The 18,448-nt window shown below is 33.1% G+C and overlaps 2 protein-coding genes across 3 annotated transcripts; one reads left to right on the top strand and one right to left on the bottom strand.

Annotated features, from left to right (window-relative positions):
- The first annotated feature begins 1,676 nt into the window (after nucleotides 1-1,676).
- LOC131848938 (uncharacterized) lies at nucleotides 1,677-17,332 on the top strand. Of its 2 annotated transcripts, XM_059198901.1 has the most exons (7): nucleotides 1,677-1,742; nucleotides 3,274-3,765; nucleotides 4,433-5,332; nucleotides 13,944-14,080; nucleotides 15,419-15,586; nucleotides 16,217-16,359; nucleotides 17,000-17,332. In XM_059198901.1, exons 2-7 carry the CDS (start codon nucleotides 3,299-3,301, stop codon nucleotides 17,168-17,170), a joined length of 1,986 nt encoding a protein of 661 aa, XP_059054884.1. In that variant the 5' UTR covers nucleotides 1,677-1,742; nucleotides 3,274-3,298; the 3' UTR covers nucleotides 17,171-17,332. The 2 variants fall into 2 exon arrangements, with proteins under 2 accessions (XP_059054884.1, XP_059054885.1); XM_059198902.1 differs by lacking the exon at nucleotides 16,217-16,359 and having other exon boundaries at nucleotides 17,000-17,120.
- On the bottom strand, nucleotides 7,660-11,017 carry LOC131848939 (non-structural maintenance of chromosomes element 3 homolog). Its single transcript, XM_059198903.1, has 5 exons — nucleotides 10,682-11,017; nucleotides 9,181-9,352; nucleotides 8,983-9,095; nucleotides 8,146-8,241; nucleotides 7,660-7,812 (listed from the first exon to the last, which is right to left on the bottom strand). Exons 1-5 carry the CDS (start codon nucleotides 10,889-10,891, stop codon nucleotides 7,744-7,746), a joined length of 660 nt encoding a protein of 219 aa, XP_059054886.1. The 5' UTR covers nucleotides 10,892-11,017; the 3' UTR covers nucleotides 7,660-7,743.
- Nucleotides 17,333-18,448: the final 1,116 nt, after the last annotated feature.

Here is an 18,448-nt window from a genome sequence, read left to right on the forward strand (position 1 = left end):
AAAAGTAATTAAATAATTACTGTTTATTGTTCACGAACGATTTTTTCTTTCTGTTTTCATATCGATTTTTCATGTGTAAAACAGAGAAAATTGAGATATAGCTGACATCAGCTATATCTCAATTTCTTTACCAATGAATTATTGAAGATTTTCGTGGTTGTTTAGAAGAATGTGAAAATCGAGGCGCTGGTCATTTAATTGAAACTAACTAAAAAAATCGAAACATCATTTATTTTTCTAATAAATAAATAATTGTTCAACCCATTATATATTTTTTTATTTAAATAAATATTACAAAAGTAAAGAAATTTATGGCGCACCCCGAATTACCATCTCAGTTGCGGATCCAAGGTTGAATAACAGCACTCTCAGCAAACGTGTAAGAAAAATTAGTTATTTTCTTTTGATTCAAATTGCTATCACATTATAATTAAACCTAAAGCGTTGTGGATTATACGTCGGCTGATAGCACGAATACATTGAAAAAGTGATTTCCTGCCACTCCAAAATTTAAATGATAGTTTATGTACCATTTTAAATAATTAAAAATGTAGTTGCATTACAGGAGAATCTCTGGGAGTCTCTCTGTCTGTATAATAAATAAGACAACTCACACAAACAATATAAACATTTATATGTGATAAAGTGCTATTGGTGTTGGCGATGATTTTAAATAGTCATCGCGGTGATGATTTCAAAAATAAGAACACTCACATACCATGAAGTAAAAATTATGGTTGTGGGAAAATAATCGATTTATTTACAATATTCTACTGACAAAAATAATAGATTTATTAATTAGTAAGCCATTTTTTAAATAGAAGCTACATCCCTAGCAGATTGAGTAGAGATGTGCTAACTCGTAATAAACATGACTTGAGTTAACTCGAGTTGAAATACAGGTAACTCGAGTTAACTCAAGTTGACTCGAGTTACCTGGAATTAAGAGTTTTTCTTAATTTTTCGGACTATTCTAATGTTCTTGACCGCAGCTGGCCTTGAAAGCTTTATGGAACTATAGGGAGTGAGTAGAAATGGCACTTCAAAGCCTCAGAAGGACTTATCGAGCGGATGCAAGTCAACATGATTTGAGTCCTATTTTATTAACATAATTCAATAACGAGCTCGTATTTCCTACATATTAAAAATTAATACGAGCATTTTTTACATGTCACTATTTTACTCATTGGCATAAGAAAAAAAACAATGAATTTCCTCTTAATTAAAAAAAAAATATTATTTACTACCGGCATTTATAAAAATGTACTACGGTATAATAAGCTCCGGTAACCGTTTACCATCAGATATGTCGTATGCTTGTTTGTCTTCTATAGGTACGTGATATAAAAAAATACCAGGTATTGAAAAATAACAACAAATGATAACTGACAATTGTTAATTTAATTAAAAAAAGTCTAAAAACACGTATTACTGTACTACCTAGCGATCACGCCTAAATATTACTGGCAACACTGACCAGCATGACGGGGCTGAACCGTGAACGTATACAAACAAACCACAGCACATAACAAGTAGGTTGCCTACGTAATTAAGTTAATTATTTTTGTTTAATCTGCTGAAATAGACAAAACGCTTAGTTTGTGTTCTAAGTAATTTCTAATCATTATCTACTTTTTTGTTCTGTAACGAGGACCCCTGTTACGAGGAACCTACTGTGATCACAAATTCACTATTGTTCTTAAGAGGATCGTATATATCGACGCAATAAAATTACTTTGCAGGTATTCTTTGGTATTTGTTATATTTTTATTTAGAGACTTGCGTCTTTCCTTACTTAATTGCGATCCTTGCGATAGCAATACTTTCAGTCGTAATTTTGGTTTAAATATATACATTACGCTGATTTCCGCTCTACTCTGCTTAGCCAAATTGTTATACTATCTTGGAATATTCATACTACTTCATACGAATGAGCTAAAGATTTTTTTTTAAGTTGAATATCGAGTTTTTCATGTAATTCTAAACAATCTTGTTTAAAGAAAATCTAACTGGTCTATCATTTTTTAGCTCGTAACACCAAAAAAATCTATTGTTTTTAGATTGTAAAATATAGTGACTGATATACTAATGCATGATGCATTAGTATATTAGTCACTATATTTTCTCGCTGCTATGCTGCGAATTAGATAAAACTTTGTTAATTTGCGACGTAATAGTAAAACTAAAATTAATCAAAGAACAAATTAACAGGTATGTACCTACTTGCCCGCATCTAACTTTGCAGCCCCTCCAAAAACATTGACATATCAAATCGTGGCTGAAGTAGTTTTAGTATTTCACCCATACGTAAGATATTTCATGGGGCCAAGTTTCTTTTTATTTATCATGTTTGTTTCACCTCTGTTGTTTTCTCATTGGATGATCTTTTCTTTACCCTAAACTCCTCACAAAGTAGGAGAGGATCTCTTGAAACAATAGCCAGGAACAATACAGTCTGGTACATTCAAATTTCAAACCTATAAATTTAGATATAGTACTACACGCAACAATTGTCTAATTTATTAGTTTTTTAAATTTAAGATATGTCTATGTCCATCCTGATGTAGTTTGTCATCAACATTTGTCCAGCTGTTTAAATAGTCATAAAAATGCAACACATGGACTGACAAACTTTTGCATTTGAGTATATTATTATGGATTAGTAGGTACATATGAATAACATGGGGTGAAAGGGATTGCTAGTAATGTGGACTAACTGCACCATCGGTAGTATGTACCATGTACCATGTCAGGTTGATCTATACTCTAATGAGAATTTATCACGATGGTTCCCCCTGGAAACCATCATGATAAATTCCAGGTGAATTTGTTCCGATGGGCCAACTGACCTCAACTCATGCTCATCTTATATCATTGATAAAAAAAAAACATTTATACATATTAGAAAAACCGAATATTTCTTTGATATTCTTTCTTCTCAAATATAGCTGCATTAATAATATATATAAGTATTTTTAGTCACTATAGTAAGTGATTAAAATTTTTTTTTTTTCTGTAAATAGAACATAAATTTTGTGTAGTATTTCTATTCTATTACTAGCTGTGCCCGCGGTTTCACATGCATGAAATTTATAGCCTATGTGTTATTGATCTATATGTTATATTACTGTAAAGTTTATTTAGATCCATTCAGTATATTTTGTGTGAAAGAGTAAAAAACATCTATACTCGCAAATATACCAGTCTTTAATATTATTAAGATTTGATAGTTACATGATTTATCACAGATATTTTTATTTTACATGATTTCAGAAAATTTACATACTTAATATTTAAAATGTGGCCATTGGAAGCTCCAAGCATCTACAGCTTCATATTAGACAATAGTATTTTGGTAAAGGAAATATATGAAGCCATGAGAAGCTCTGACATATCAGATCCAATCATGACACTGATAACCCATCCACATTTTGTTGTTCCATCTTTTAAGAGAGAGATTAAGAATGATTCTACTTCCAATGAATACAGAAATGAAGGTAATAGTGCTTATAAAAACAAAATGTATGAGGTGGCATTAAAGTGTTACAATACAGCTCTTGCATATGCACCAAATATGTCCATTGCAATGAAACTTGCATATAGTAATCGGTCCGCAGTACTATTCACATTGCAGTGCTACAGAGCTTGTCTCAAAGACATCAATACTTGTATAACTATGGGATGTCCTGATGACATATTGGAAAAATTATATAAACGCAGAGAACAAGCTGAAAACTCTCTGTGGACAGAAAGTACACAAATAAAGTAAGTACTTATAAAAGGTCCCCAGTCTTATTTATTTCAGGCAACTTAATATTATTATGTAACAATATTGGCCCATATTATATATATATCTTAAGGACTAACATATATAGAAAACTAGCGACACGCCTCGGCTTCGCACGGGTGCATGCTGGTACTAAATATACGTACCTACCTACAGAATGTCCTTATAAACAACGTTTACAGCTTTTTTGTCATTAGACATTACAAACATGTTTTGTTTAGCGCCACACCGCTATGTCCCTGCATTTCAGATCTGTAATATCTTCGGAAATATTAATTTAAATTACATGCTGTAAAGGCCCATATTGATCTATATTATATGGACTTTACTGTATCCATCCATATATCTATCCATTCATAATTTCATACTGAAAAACTTTCGCGTTTATAATATTAGTAAGATAAAACTAATTATATACACTATTATTCAACATTACCCATTTCTCTCTGTTTTGGATGCTTTTCTCCATTAGCCCCCTGTTTTTAGGCTTTGAAGTATCAATCCACCTAAATAACTTTGTTTATGCTACTTGCTTGTGACATAACATGATGTTTTTGTCAATTGGTAGACTTGTTGATTAAATTTTAACAGATAACATATTAAGTAAAAAAAATGTGAAAATGTAATAATTTTTAAATATTCCAGGTATAGTGGTGAAATTTTTTTTAAAATACCTAAACGCCATCCGGATATACCATGCGCGAGCGCAGAAATAGATATTATTATGGATACCAACGGTCCTAAAATAGTGGCCAAGACAGACATTAAAGTTGGGACTGTGTTGGCTTTAGAGAAAGTATTTGCCGGCTTTGTAGACCTAATTCAAAATTCAGATGCAACTTGGATATCTTGCTACCACTGCTGTAAACTTTCTTTCAATTTATTCCCTTGTGAAGGCTGTTGCAAAGCACTATTCTGCAGCAAACAGTGTAAAGACAATTGCATGAAAGAATATCATAATATTGAATGTCAGATCTTAGAGTTAGCGAACTGGCCAATTACTCAAATGGTACTCAAAGCTGCAATAAAAATGAGAAACATGTGCAAATCGTGGGATGAAATGATCGAACTGTCAAAGAAATATGTTAATAATAAGCAAAAAATAAACCAAATAAAAGATATATATGATTCAAGAAACTGTACTTCCCTTCTAACATTCAACCATAATGTGCACTTTATGCATGGTATGTTTTTTAATACAACAATAATTTGGTCACATTACATTTCCATAATTGACTCTTCTGGATGTTTTTTCCCAGTAAGAATTCAGGACAAAAGGTATGCAATTCGTGCTTTTGCAAGAATACTGATGCACCTAACAATATTTGCACACCCAATGCTTTTAGCTACAAATAATTGTCTAAAAACTAAGCCACAGATAATTACATTGTGGGTGACGCCAAGACTTGGACTCTTTCCATTCATTGGAAAATTAAAACGGTCCTGTATACCAAATACATACAGCACAGTAATCAATAATAATACTACGGCTTTGGTAGCGACACAAATTATAAGAGCAGGAACTGAATTGTCTGTCAGCCCCATGTAAGTAAATCTAATTGGTTGTTGTATTTGTTCACTATAACGTAAAGTTTACTATTATTTCTGTACAAAAAGATTTGTATTCAGTTTAGAAAAGCTAAAATAATATTTTATTTTACAGAACTTATAGTTCTGACCAACACACTCACTAGACAACTATATTTTCAATTTTCTAAGGTAAATAATATTTTAATGGTATTTACATACATGATAATTATAAAAATAGGCCTGAACAATTCAGAAATAGCAAACATATTTTACACGTTATCATTGTACTTTGTGATTTCGGTAATGAAGAAATAACCAGATAAATATTTTCTTCTTTAAATAATACGTCTTATTTTCTATATATAATACATAACTAGTAGATGGCGCTATCTTTTCTCGCTATACCCTTGTTCTTCTCTTATTTTATTTCTCTCCAATCTCCCTCCCTCAGTCCCTCTTTTTCTGTCTATATTATATAGTATTTCTGTCACTTAATCAATTTACAGAAACAATCTGCATTTAATATGCAGAGTTTTATCACTTACATATTATTGTATCTATTCGAAATATATAAAAAAAAAAAAATTACACCATTTTTAATTTGAATCAACAATATTTGGATGATATATTGAATTAAACAAGAGTTGCACGAGTTATTATCGTTGTTTTTCATCATTAGTATTGTGTTTAGACTGTAATAAAGATTATTTACTTATAGTCTTTATTATGATAGACATATTTATATAATTCATAGAGAGACATTTATTTCTATTTCACTGTCTCGATTTCATCTGCTTGTCCTTCTTCAAAACTCTATAAACCTCTGTCCAACGCTTTTCTTCATGTTGGTCCAGCCACTGTCCTTATATCAACCTCTCGCTTCTTGTTCTGTTGCCCGCATTTTCATATTTCCTTTCTTGGATAATTATCAATCTAAAACATGCTGGGTCCAATTCTCTTTCTTATTGCATGTCCAGTCCACTTCCATTTCAGTTTCTCGACTGTTCTGATTGCATCTGTCGATTTGGTTTTTTCTCATAAATTGGTAAGTTTGACATTGTCGCTGAGTTGGATATTTAAGAAGCTTCTTTGCATGGTATTTTGGCATATTTTTATTTTACTCAGTTTTTGTTGTCCAATCCCACGTTTGGCAGACATATATTAGACGGAAAAATACAGGACTCGTATGTTTTTCTTATGTTTTATAAAGATGTTCTTGTTTTTTATTACATCTTTCATGTATATAAAGTTAGTATAAATTATATTTTTCAGAAATCATTGGTTACAGCATCTACTAACAAAAAAGACTAGACGAGAAATGATGTATAACATCAATGGAACTGTATGCAGTTGTGTATTGTGTGAAGCAGAACCTAAAGACTTGGAAGCAATAGGAAACGCCAACCCTCTATCTGATGAACAAAAAAAGAAATTTAAAATTAAACTCACAAATGAGCTTTATCATAACTCTACAGATATTACGAAAGTCGCCGGCGTCTACACGGAAATATTTGAATTGTTAGACTTATTACATGATGTGCCATTTTCGAAGGAATATGCAATAACACATGAACTCTTCCGAAATTGTATTACAACACAATCATTATATTCAAATTTTAATGAGGTAGAGTCTTCATAATTCTTTCCATTAAACTTCTTTCTCTATTTATTGTTATAACTGTAAATAAATTCTATTACTTTCAATAGTTTCTTTTTATAAACAAAATTAATAATAGTTTGGTACACTTTGTTAAAAGTCGTCTGCAGGTACCCAACCCGTCTCATCTATTGCAAAGCAGTTGGCTGTATAAAATCTACACTTGTAGGGATCTGATGTGTATGTATGATAGGTAAGAATGAATGTGTGTGTATGCTAGCCTATATGTATATAAACGCGTCCCATTCCGTGAAGGGTCTGCTCCGATCGATCCTACGTATAATTCAAAGGGGGATTGAAATTACGACCTGAACAGAGCTTCGAACCCCTAGCGGCGCCCCCAGACTAAAGTCGTATCCGTCAGGCGAGATTTGGCCTTCAGCCGTTCCATAAGTTTCATAAGTTCCATAAGTTTGGAGTACCATCTGCACTCGCTCCCTATCGCCCGCTGCAGCTGTAAAGACCATCTGCAGTAATCAGCATTAGAGTAGTCCGGAAAGAAAAAGTGAAGGGTGTGATAAGGCAGTGACTTTATAGGGTATATACATCCTAGTCTTTGGAATGACAACGCGTGCCCACTAACATATAATAACGTGGTATCCATGGTATTGTCATGTACATAGTTGATATATTTTTATTATATGTAACACATACCTAGTTTTCGCGTACCGCGATTGCAAATCCGTAACAAGCTGACAAGATAAATATAGAATTCTGGCAAATTTACGTATAATAATAGAAAACTTCAATACAACTAGGGATAATGTAGTTATGAATTAGTTTCTTCTGTGGCTTCTTTATATTGTTCATGCCAATGATTAGGATCTTTTCCGAAAGCCTGTAAAATAAATATTTCAATTTAATTAAAAGGTATTTCTGCCTCATTAATTTCAGCCAACCGCAATGCAGCGTCTTTAATAAAAATAGACAATCTTAATGAATCTAAATGACAGAGAAAATTAATATTGAAACTAATATTTAACAAAACATGAAAATTCATATTTCAAATTCTTAATTCAAATAACAAAAGCACTTTTGAATAGCTATATATTTTTAATTGTACTACTTATTTGGAACGCAGACGCAGACTCGTCAAAGGAGAATGAATTACAAACATGCATGTTGCTCTTTCAAATAAATGAATTATATCTAAATTATGCTACATATTTACCTCTGCCATTTTATTCAGGAGAAACATTTTAGGTACCTCTTCCATCGCCCGTTGACCCCATTCAAATACATTTCTAGCCAGTTCCCCTTCGCCTACCTGTGGAGAGACAATAATTTTGAGTGACAGCAATAATAATACATATTGGGGGGAAGAGATTGTTAGTAATATGGACTAACAAACCCTTTTTTAAATATTGGTATTGTGCACCAGCCTACACTAACGGTATATGCTGGCGGGGCACTAGTGGAGAAAGAAAGAAAAATATTTTATGGAGGATGATAGGATGAATATGAAGTTAGGTCAGTTAGCCCATCTGCTTACCGCCTAGTCGCTAATAAGATCAAGTAATCATGGTAAATTGTATATTATAGAGAATAAAGATCTATTAATACAGCCAGTTATTTGTTAGTGTGTATGTATTGATATATATAATAATAATAATATCAGGACAATTCTCACAGCGCCGTCTAGACCCAAGTTAAGCTAACTAAAGCTTGTGTTATGGGTACTAGACAACTGATACAAATACATAGTTTTTTTTGTAAATACATACATATTACACATATTTCACACCCAGACCAATATAAATACTCATACTCATGAATATTAATGTTTGTGCTGTGCGAGGAATCGAACCCATGACAATCGGATGTAAAACGATGTGTCTATACCGCTAGACCACCGAGTTCATCAATATATATTGACTCTATATATAAATATGAGTTGTTTAGAACCCATAACACAAGCTTTGCTTAGCTTAGGACTAGATGGCGCGGTGTGAATTGTCCAGGACTATTTTTATAATTATCATGTATGTGAAGACCATAAAAATACTACCTTAGAAAATTGCAAATATAGTTGTCTAGTGAGAGTGTTGGTCAGAACTTTCCTTGCTGTGTGGTCATCCTCTTCCATGAGACCAGCTTCAGACAAAAACTTCCACATTTCATCTGAACATTGTAACCAAATAAAATTAAAAATCTCAATAGTCAACTTGTAAATAGACAAGTTCTTACATGTAAAATGTTGGTATACCTTCCTTGACTGGTCCTCCAGTCATATAAATGTGTGTGAGAGCAGCAATCAACATCCGTCTATGATGAGGATTGGAGACACAACTTGGCTCCAAGTCACTCTCTTCATTAAGCACTACGATATACTGGATACCACTCTTGGATTCAACTTGAATCAGCTTATAACCATAAACCTTTAAATAAATAAAAAAAAAATAGAAATAAAATGAAATAAAGGTATATATATACTCATAGTTGTTTTTATATGAAAATTTTAAGATTAGGAAGCATTTTTTGTAATATATCCAATAAATTTTGGGGCGGTGGGGGGTAATCATTACTTGCGGAGGCTCCATTACTGAGGGGAATCTCTTTGGGGGGTTAGAGTTCCCCTCGTCGAAGTGTAGTGAAGGACCTCTTTTGCATGCCTTCTGGCTTTATCTCTTCCTTAGCTTTTGTATTTGTATATGTATTTTATAAATAAATTGAAATAAAACAAAAATAATAATTAACACATATATTACAAAACTACAAATTATAGGTACAACATTGAAATAATGATAACTCATCTATCATTATCATATCAGCTCACACTCTGTACTGATCTACTTATCTATACTTAAAATAAAAATAATAATAATCTTTATTTACTGTTAAAAATTATTACTATTCTATAGTTACAAATTTATACTATTCTATAGTTACAACTAGTTTAATCTATACTTACAACTAACTTAAGCTATAATACATTCACACACACACACAAACTGATTATCTTGGTTGCTTATGGGTAACTTTTTTATGGTTATATCCATATTCTGGAAGGGAGTCATATGCCCTCCAAAATTATCTTTTTCTTAAAAGACTGTTCTATGACATGCTTTTGAAAGAGTTGAGGCACCAATACTTCTACAGATCTCTCATTGCAACAGACTTCTAATCTTAGGTTGTCACTGCTATTATCTATCATCCTGAGGACCTAGATTTCTTCCATTACCCTTCTATTATATTTTCTCTTTCTAAATTATGACTCATCAATTTGTCATAATCAAATTGGGTTTATTTTTATTTTGGTTTCATAAATTTGATTCTCTAGTTCATAAATTATGATTGTTTCTCGACAATAACTGTACCAGTCATAAGTGTTTTTCGAAGCTAAAATAGAATTATTTTCACATATTTTAATTATAATTTCAAAAATTAATATCTCCAAAACTATAACTTTCTGTAAGTTGAAATTTTAGGAGTAACAAAACCAATAGCTATATATGTAGCCATAATATTTTCAACTTCCAAATCAATTATATAGATTGTACAATTTAGCCTCACATGTTACCTAACATAACTAAAATAAATAACACCTATTTGATGGTTTATGCATTTACATTCCTGAAAACTTAGGTCTTAATACCCACTTTTGTAATTTCACTGCCAAATCTCATGCTTCAAACTAAAACTTGCAAAGGTAGGTGCTTAGCTGCAGAATTACGTTAGATAAAGGTACTCACACAAACTATACTTACTTTTTTTAATATTTTATTTGCTTCAATAACTACACTGTTCACTTGGTTCGAAGGTGTTTGACACGTAGAATTCAAGTGTTTCGCGATTTCAGCGCGTTTTATAGGTATTTTGCTGCCTTCACGAATGACTATGTAGCGAACACATTCGTTGATCGCTCCCCCTAGATTTTCTTCTGTTTCCATGGATATATTTTGGCGGCGCTGAGACATTTTGAAAATCAGTGAGCCTGTTTCAGTGCTAATTTATGTGTTCATGAAGACTGTAGCCATTACCAAAATTGGTTATAATGTTTATTGGTATAGTTCTTTATAAACACAACACACACTTTTTTAAACCTATGTACAAAGAATATACTACTCAAGAGCCTATGTATATCTAAATACATCAAAATTCTATTCGAATAAAATCAAACTGTCAAAATGTTTGACACTTGTCCACAGAATATAATACAAGTACTTTTTTTTTCCCCATATTCTTCCATCTCCTTTTCAGTGATGGAACAGGCAAAGATCCTTAGACCGTACAGCCTAGTCTACTATTAAACTTCTTCATATTTGAACAAGTGATGAGGCCAAAGGCCAATTCTTATGTATGTTTATTTATTATGTTTTCATTCGTGTTCATAATACAAGTACTTTACAATAATACGACGCCACACTATAGAGTTACTGTTACTATAGACAAATATTTACTTTACCACTTTTACTTATACTTTATATCACTTTAATTCAAATAAAATGCTAATAGGACATTGATGTTGAAATTTATACATATAAATAAAATTGGAGTGTCTAGTCTGTTTGTAATATTGAAATAACATACACTAAAAGAACATTATTAAAAAATTTTGTGTGTCTGTCTGTTTGTTCCGGCTAATCTCTGAAATGGCTGGACCGATTTTGACGGGATTTTTTTTGGCAGGTAGCTGATGTAATAAAGAGTAAGTTATGCTACTTTTATTTTAGAAAAATAAAAGTTATATTCCACGCGGACGAAGTCTCGGGTACAACTAGTCTATACATATAAATAGAATATATTTGTATGTATAGACTTAAATTTATATGTATAGAATAATTTTTTAATATAACTGGAAGAGCAAACAACGATTTTTTTCAATGCTTCTGACTATCTCATCTAGGATTACAATCGTGACGCTATATTTAAGCTGTTACTAAATTTTCTACTATATAGCGTAGTGTTACGTCGGTATTACAATAATAAAGGAATTAAAATACGGTAACAATAAACTATTAGGTACAAATAAAATGAAAGCATTTCCCACCAATTTTTTACATGTGTATGGGTCCTACGTTTTTATTTAGTTACGAAGCCAATTAATTAATTCTGCTCTGAAAAATTGCTTATTTTATAGGTAATTTCATACAATATGGAATATTGGCATCTAATGGAAAAAATAATGAACACAAAATCACAGTAAAACCTTATCCAAACATGCAGTTATTATCTTTCACTTATTATATAGACTAGAAGTCCCGGTTTCGCACGGACGAATTAAAAATCTTTGAATTTCACGGCTTGTTCTATACTCTAAACGCATGTAGAATACATATAAACCTCACTTACATGAATCACTTTATCTATAGCTGAAAACTGCATTAAAATCCCTTGCGTAATTTAAAAGATATAAGAACAGACAGCGGCAGTCACTTTGTTTTATAGGTACTATGTAAAAATAATAATCCTCGTTAAATGTACTAATTGTTAGTATTTGTTGCCGATGGCAACCTTTTTGATAGTTTTTATGTTTTTTATATATATTTGAATTTTATATTTTGACGTTCTGTTTTTGTATACCGTTTGTTTCCTTATGCCATATTAATTGTCTTTATGTTTTTGCTAGCGAGCTGATTACACTTATTTTACCTCACCTGGGAACGTGTATCATTTTAAACCAAAGGGGATTGTTAGTAATGTGGACTTAATAACCCATTACTAGCTATGTACCATGTCAGGTTGACCTCCACGCTGTTCGCCCTGAAAACCATCGTAATAAATTCTTGGTGAATTTGTCACGATGGGCTAAATGACCTGACCTCATACTCATCTTATCATCCTCCACTGGTGCCCCGCCAGCGTAAACCGTCAGCGCAGGCGGGTGCACCATTCCATTATCATCCTTAAAAAAAAACCAGCGTTAATACAGTCCTTCCGTAACAGTAATCATATAATAGTTTGAGTACTGAACAACCCATACAAAAACAGAAGAATATAGATATACCTATAAAAGAAAAAAATCTTGATTTTTATGAATAAATAATTGACTTTAATATTTATATCCGCGGCACACACACCAACCTTATGGAAGGGGACTACAATTTCGATCTGTCAGTATTAGTCTATAGCACCGTAGGACTCAGTAATTGTCTAACTATAACCACGACAACAACGGAGCAACATCGTACGTTGGTGAGTTGAATATTACTCTTGTAAATTAAAAATACGTTTATAAGCGTGTGGATCTCAGGGGTTGTATGGTGTGAGTTAAAGGCCCTTTTATGATAAGCTGTTTCATTTCGTTATATACAAATGACCGAACGGGCAACTTTATTTCGACCAAATTGCGTGTCTTAACTAACTGAAAGGAACGTACTATCTACCCTATTGGTGCAGTTATTATACTGAAGAGGGGGATAAGGGGATTGTTAGTAATGTGGACTGATGATCTCATTGCTAGCAATGTACCGTATGTATTATCTGCATTTAGCTACTGAACTAAGTCGTGTTTGTAAACAAAATAAAGTGTAATAGGTAGTGTATGGGAGGGAGATCAAAGACGAGTATGATTGTACCACAAAAGGCACCGATATAGTTGCAAATATTTTCCATGTATAATTAAAACAATTAGTACAAAAATATAGACATATAACATGTATAAAAAAGTTCCCAACAAATAGGATATTTATTCATTGGGTATACAAACTAGGGTAGGGTTGACGGTATTAGACGGTCCACGTGTGTACCAAAATGGTGGTTCCATGGTGCTAAAAAAGGTGAGACAGAGGTCACGCAGACAAGTTTCTACAAAGTTAAGTCCTGTTAAACAAACTGATATATAGTTTTAATTCACACAAAATTCCTAAAAATTTAATTCTGAACAATATTTATTTAAAACAGCAACACGCAAGTTTCTATCTCTTTCTTCTAGTGATGAGTCTGCGTTCCGAATGAGTGGTAGAATAAAAAAATGTGACTATTCAAAAGTATTATTATAATAAGGTTTTTAATTATTTTGTTTCACAGAAAGATGGCGAATGTCGTATTTCACTATTTCCCCGCGAAAGCATTGGGCGAGAGTATTCGAATGCTACTAGCATTTGGTGGGCAGGAGTTCGAAGATGACCGGATTCCCATGGATAAATGGCCGGAATATAAGCCAAGTATGAATTTAATTTGCTTAAAAAGTAGTTTTTTGGTGTATCCCTTCCTATCGGAAGTTATTCAGGACTACTCGTCTACCTGAAATCATTAAGTAGTTCGTACTAATCGACACTGCCTCGGTGGCTGGTGGTGGTTTCTCGCACAGCACAAACACTTGTATTCATGAGTGTGATTGTTTGTATTGGTCTGAGTGTTTTCTATTTCTATGTATAATATTAAAAGTATGTAATTACGAAAAAAATATCTATGTATTTGTATCAGTTATCTAGTACCCATAACACAAGCTTTAGCTTAACTTGGATCTAGATGGCGCTGTGTGAATTGTCCTGAGATTATTATTATTATTATTTTTATTATTAATATATATCAATGTGTCTATTATATATTTTAAGTAAGGAAAAAGAGATGAAGGGACTGTGTGAAAGATGATATGGTAAGAAAGGAGGTAAATAACGCGATGACTGCGAACAGGGATGAATGGAAGAGAAAAACATATTACGCCGACCCCAAATAAATGGGATAAGGAAGAAGCAGATGATGATGATGATCAATGTGTCTATATAATAGATGATTGCTTATAGACCGATGGGTTGTATTATCATTTAGCTTTACCACTATAAAAAGTGTGTGAACCTCGAATGAAGGTGACATCCTATCGATTGGCGATTCCATGGAAACCTTCATACAATCATTGAAGGCACCTGCTTACGTTGGTATCAATTTTAATACCCTCTTACAGCTTACTGTAAATGAATTATTTATTGACGAACTTGTTTACGACTCAATGCTTTTGTCTTATTATATATAGCTCTTATCTGCCTTCGTCCGTATAGAATTTGACTTTTTTTTATTGAAATATATGAAATTTATTTAAAATAAATAAATCTAGGTTTTTAATCAGTGATAATGGAGTAGTTTTCCCTCTGCGCTACAGTTACGATTATGATTTACGCTGGCGGGGCACCAGTGGAGGATAATAAGATGAATGACTACCGGCCAGTTAACCCATCGTGACAAATCCAAAAGGAATTTATCACGATGGTTTCTAGGGGCAACTGCCTGAAGGTCAACTTAACATGGTACATTGGTAGCAATGGGGTCATTTGTCCACATTACTAACAATCCCATTCCCCCTTAATTTGCTTAAATTACTCCTTATAATATTAGTCATTGCGATTGAAATTCCTGTCAAAATCGGTTCAGCCGTTTAGCCGTTATTTTAGGCCTAAATTTCCTGACTACCAGACGTTAGCAAGAACAAACAAACAAGAAATTTAGGCCACACTCTTCTACGCTTTATAAATATAATTATAAAAAAAGGATAATTCTATATTCAGAGACACCATTTGGACAAATGCCGGTATTGGAGATGAATGGCAAGGAATATACGCAGAGTATCGCCATTTCAAGGTACTTAGGCCGGTTGTACGGACTCGCCGGCGCTGATGTAGAAGAGGATTTTCTCATCGATCAAAACGTGGACTTCCTCAACGATATCCGAGCAAGTAAGCTAAAATTATTATTGTATTCAGTGGCATGTTCATCACCATGATGAATGACTAAGGAGTCTTGAGCGTTCTCGAAAAGCTCAATTTAGTTCGCAGCTCTTACGAACTCTTACTTTTAGTTCGTCATCGCGCAGTCTCTCTCTCAAGTATCTATATAGTTATAATAATAATTAGTATAAAATACCAAGTGCATATATATAGTACTAATAATTATATATATATATTCTTTTAGAATTTTAAAATTCTAAATAAACTGAAGTACAACTAGAATAGTAGAAAGTAACTTAAAGCTAGATTTATTTCTCACTTGATATTTGAGGTAGTAGTAGTTTATGGTAGGAAACAACTGCAATAAACTACTATAACCCAACACAATTATTAACCATTTATACAGGCTTTGTACCAAGGGCTACGACTACAATATTGAAATCCTTTTATGTATAAATCCTAGAATAATCAATACTACAACATATAATAATCAATACTCTTGAACATAAATGTTTAAATGAAGAGAGTATCGAACCTGCGACTTGGAATTTTGGCAGTTTATTAAACTGTTAGACTACAGCATATAGACGCTATTTAACAGTAATGAGTAAAATATAGTGAATTTTAATATTTGAATAGAGGGTGTGGCCGTGCACTATGAAAAAGATCCTGAAGTCAAAGCAAAGAAGCATGAGGATTTTGCAAATAATATATATCCATTCCTCCTGGATAAATTGGACGAAATCATCAAGAAAAACAACGGACATATCGCCGCTGGGAAGGTATCTATATATATATAAATACTCTATTCATATAAATAAAATTGGAGTGTCTGTTTGTAATATTGAAATAACGGTTTTTTTACTACATGCATATGACTATAAATACGGTACATACACTAAAATAGCATTTTTTACAATTTTTGTCTGTCTGTATGTTCCGGCTAATCGCTGAAATGGCTCGACCTATTTAGACGGAACTTTTTTGGCATGTAGCTGATGTAATAAGGAGTAACTTAGGTTATTTAAAAAAATCTTTTATTTTAGAAAAATAAAGTTAAATTCCACGTGGACGAAGTCGCAGGAACAGCTAGTTTATAAATAAAGATTAGGACAAGTAATTTAATCTCAGATATTTGTACTTCGCAAACGGTATACGTTGATGGGGCGCTAGGGGACAGGGTGTTCAAAATGTCAGGTTAGTTTGTCTGAAGTGGTGAATAAACTAGAAAAATAGCATATTGGTGTCCAGGACGGGCCGTGAGGAAATTATTGTACAACTGACGGAATTCCCACCGCGTTACAGACAAATTTATTTAATCAAAATAGCATATAAACTAATAGCTGACAAATTTTGAAGTGCGTCAAAGGAAAGATAGAATAGGAAAAGAACCTATTCTAATTTTGTTTGTTTTGTTTTTAGCTTACATGGGGCGACTTCTACTTCGCGGGATTGTATGACTACTTGAAGGTCATACTGCAAGCACCAGATTTGGATGCGGCATATCCGAGCTTCAAAGAACTCCAGGACACAGTTACATCATTGCCCAAAGTGAAAGATTTCGTAGCATCTGCACCTCATACTAACTTGTAAAATTGGCGCGAAACCTTTTCCTTTCATCATCGTCATCACCATTTCCGCCCGGAAGACGACCACTGCTGATCAAAGGTCACCCCTAAAGATCTCCACGACGATCGGTCCTGCGCTGTCCGCATCGAACGGCTTCCAGCTATCTTGACCAGATTGTCTACCATGCTGCAGGCATTCCCAAACTTCATCTGCCGGTCTGCGGTCGCTACTTCGGAAGCCTTTGCTGACCTTTTTCTTTACTTGGAGAAAAGTCATATGAGAGGAGGAGACCCGTCCGCTCCAGGAGAATGTACTCCCACTCAATACAATTCCAAGGATTTTAGAATAAGCGCTTATTGTCGGGATCGCGGCTACGTTTTTGCATTCGTCCGCACCTCCAAGGGCATTGGCCCTTCACTTAGGCACATATATATGTATAATTCTCAATGATGTTGTTGGTAAAATTTATGTTTAACTATGATATATTTATCTACACGTGCAATAAAACACTAATAAAATTACTTCTATTCTGTATTCATTCAACCTCCGTGCAATATAGTATATACTAGATATTATAAAGAAAGTGTGTCTTGACTGTTCGTTTCTTTTAATTTATTAATAATTAAAAGTATCGTAATAACAAAATCTTTTAATTTTCATAAAAAGTTGAATTAGACGCGCGCTTGAGTTAGTCAATATATAAATAATAATATAAATATAGCAAATTTTTAACTTTCAATCTGATTTAAATTATAAATGTATCAGCATTTGTCTGAGATGAAGACGCGAATTCCTACTTGCCAGGAGGTCATCTTTGTCCTTGAAGAACAAACTTCTCATATACAAGGTTGCGCTCAAACCAATTTAGACTTACGGTATTCAGCTATGGGGAAGCGATTGTTACTCGAATATTGAAATACTCCAACACTATAAAACCTGCATCCTAAAGTGCATCTTAAAAGCACCATGGTTCATCACCAACTCTGGAGGTTCACTTTGCCAACATCGCCACAATCAGGGAAGAAATTGAGAAATCAAGCACCAAATATAAGGTGCGCCTTTCTATTCATCCGAAAGAACTACCTCAGAAGCTTCTAGTCAATAGCAAAGGGCAATCCAACAAAGAGACTAAAAAGAGCAAATATCCTGCTGCTGGATGAAAGATTTTTAGTTAGCTGAAATATGAGTACTTTGTCAAAGGATGGATATCCTCCCACGCAATCTACCAACAACTCGCTTATAGTAGGTACCTGTACTGATTGCAGATAGGCAAATTCCTCTGTTGTTTGTTCGCATAAATCT

Source organism: Achroia grisella, unplaced genomic scaffold (genome assembly GCF_030625045.1).
Source record: "Achroia grisella isolate CSIRO2021 unplaced genomic scaffold, CSIRO_AGI_Agris_v1 utg6026, whole genome shotgun sequence".
NCBI lineage: Eukaryota > Metazoa > Arthropoda > Insecta > Lepidoptera > Pyralidae > Achroia > Achroia grisella.

Excerpts from the sequence above, each read along its gene's own strand:
- LOC131848939 (XM_059198903.1), bottom strand. The coding sequence starts at position 10,891 with ATGTCTCAGCGCCGCCAAAATATATCCATGGAAACAGAAGAAAATCTA. Across the intron at positions 9,353-10,681 it reads CAAATAAAATATTAAAAAAA|GTTTATGGTTATAAGCTGAT; the intron begins GTAAGTATAGTT and ends ATTTATTTAAAG. Across the intron at positions 8,242-8,982 it reads TATATTTGCAATTTTCTAAG|GTAGGCGAAGGGGAACTGGC; the intron begins GTAGTATTTTTA and ends GTCTCTCCACAG.
- LOC131848938 (XM_059198901.1), top strand. The coding sequence starts at position 3,299 with ATGTGGCCATTGGAAGCTCCAAGCATCTACAGCTTCATATTAGACAAT. Across the intron at positions 3,766-4,432 it reads ACAGAAAGTACACAAATAAA|GTATAGTGGTGAAATTTTTT; the intron begins GTAAGTACTTAT and ends TAAATATTCCAG. Across the intron at positions 14,081-15,418 it reads ATGGCCGGAATATAAGCCAA|AGACACCATTTGGACAAATG; the intron begins GTATGAATTTAA and ends TTCTATATTCAG.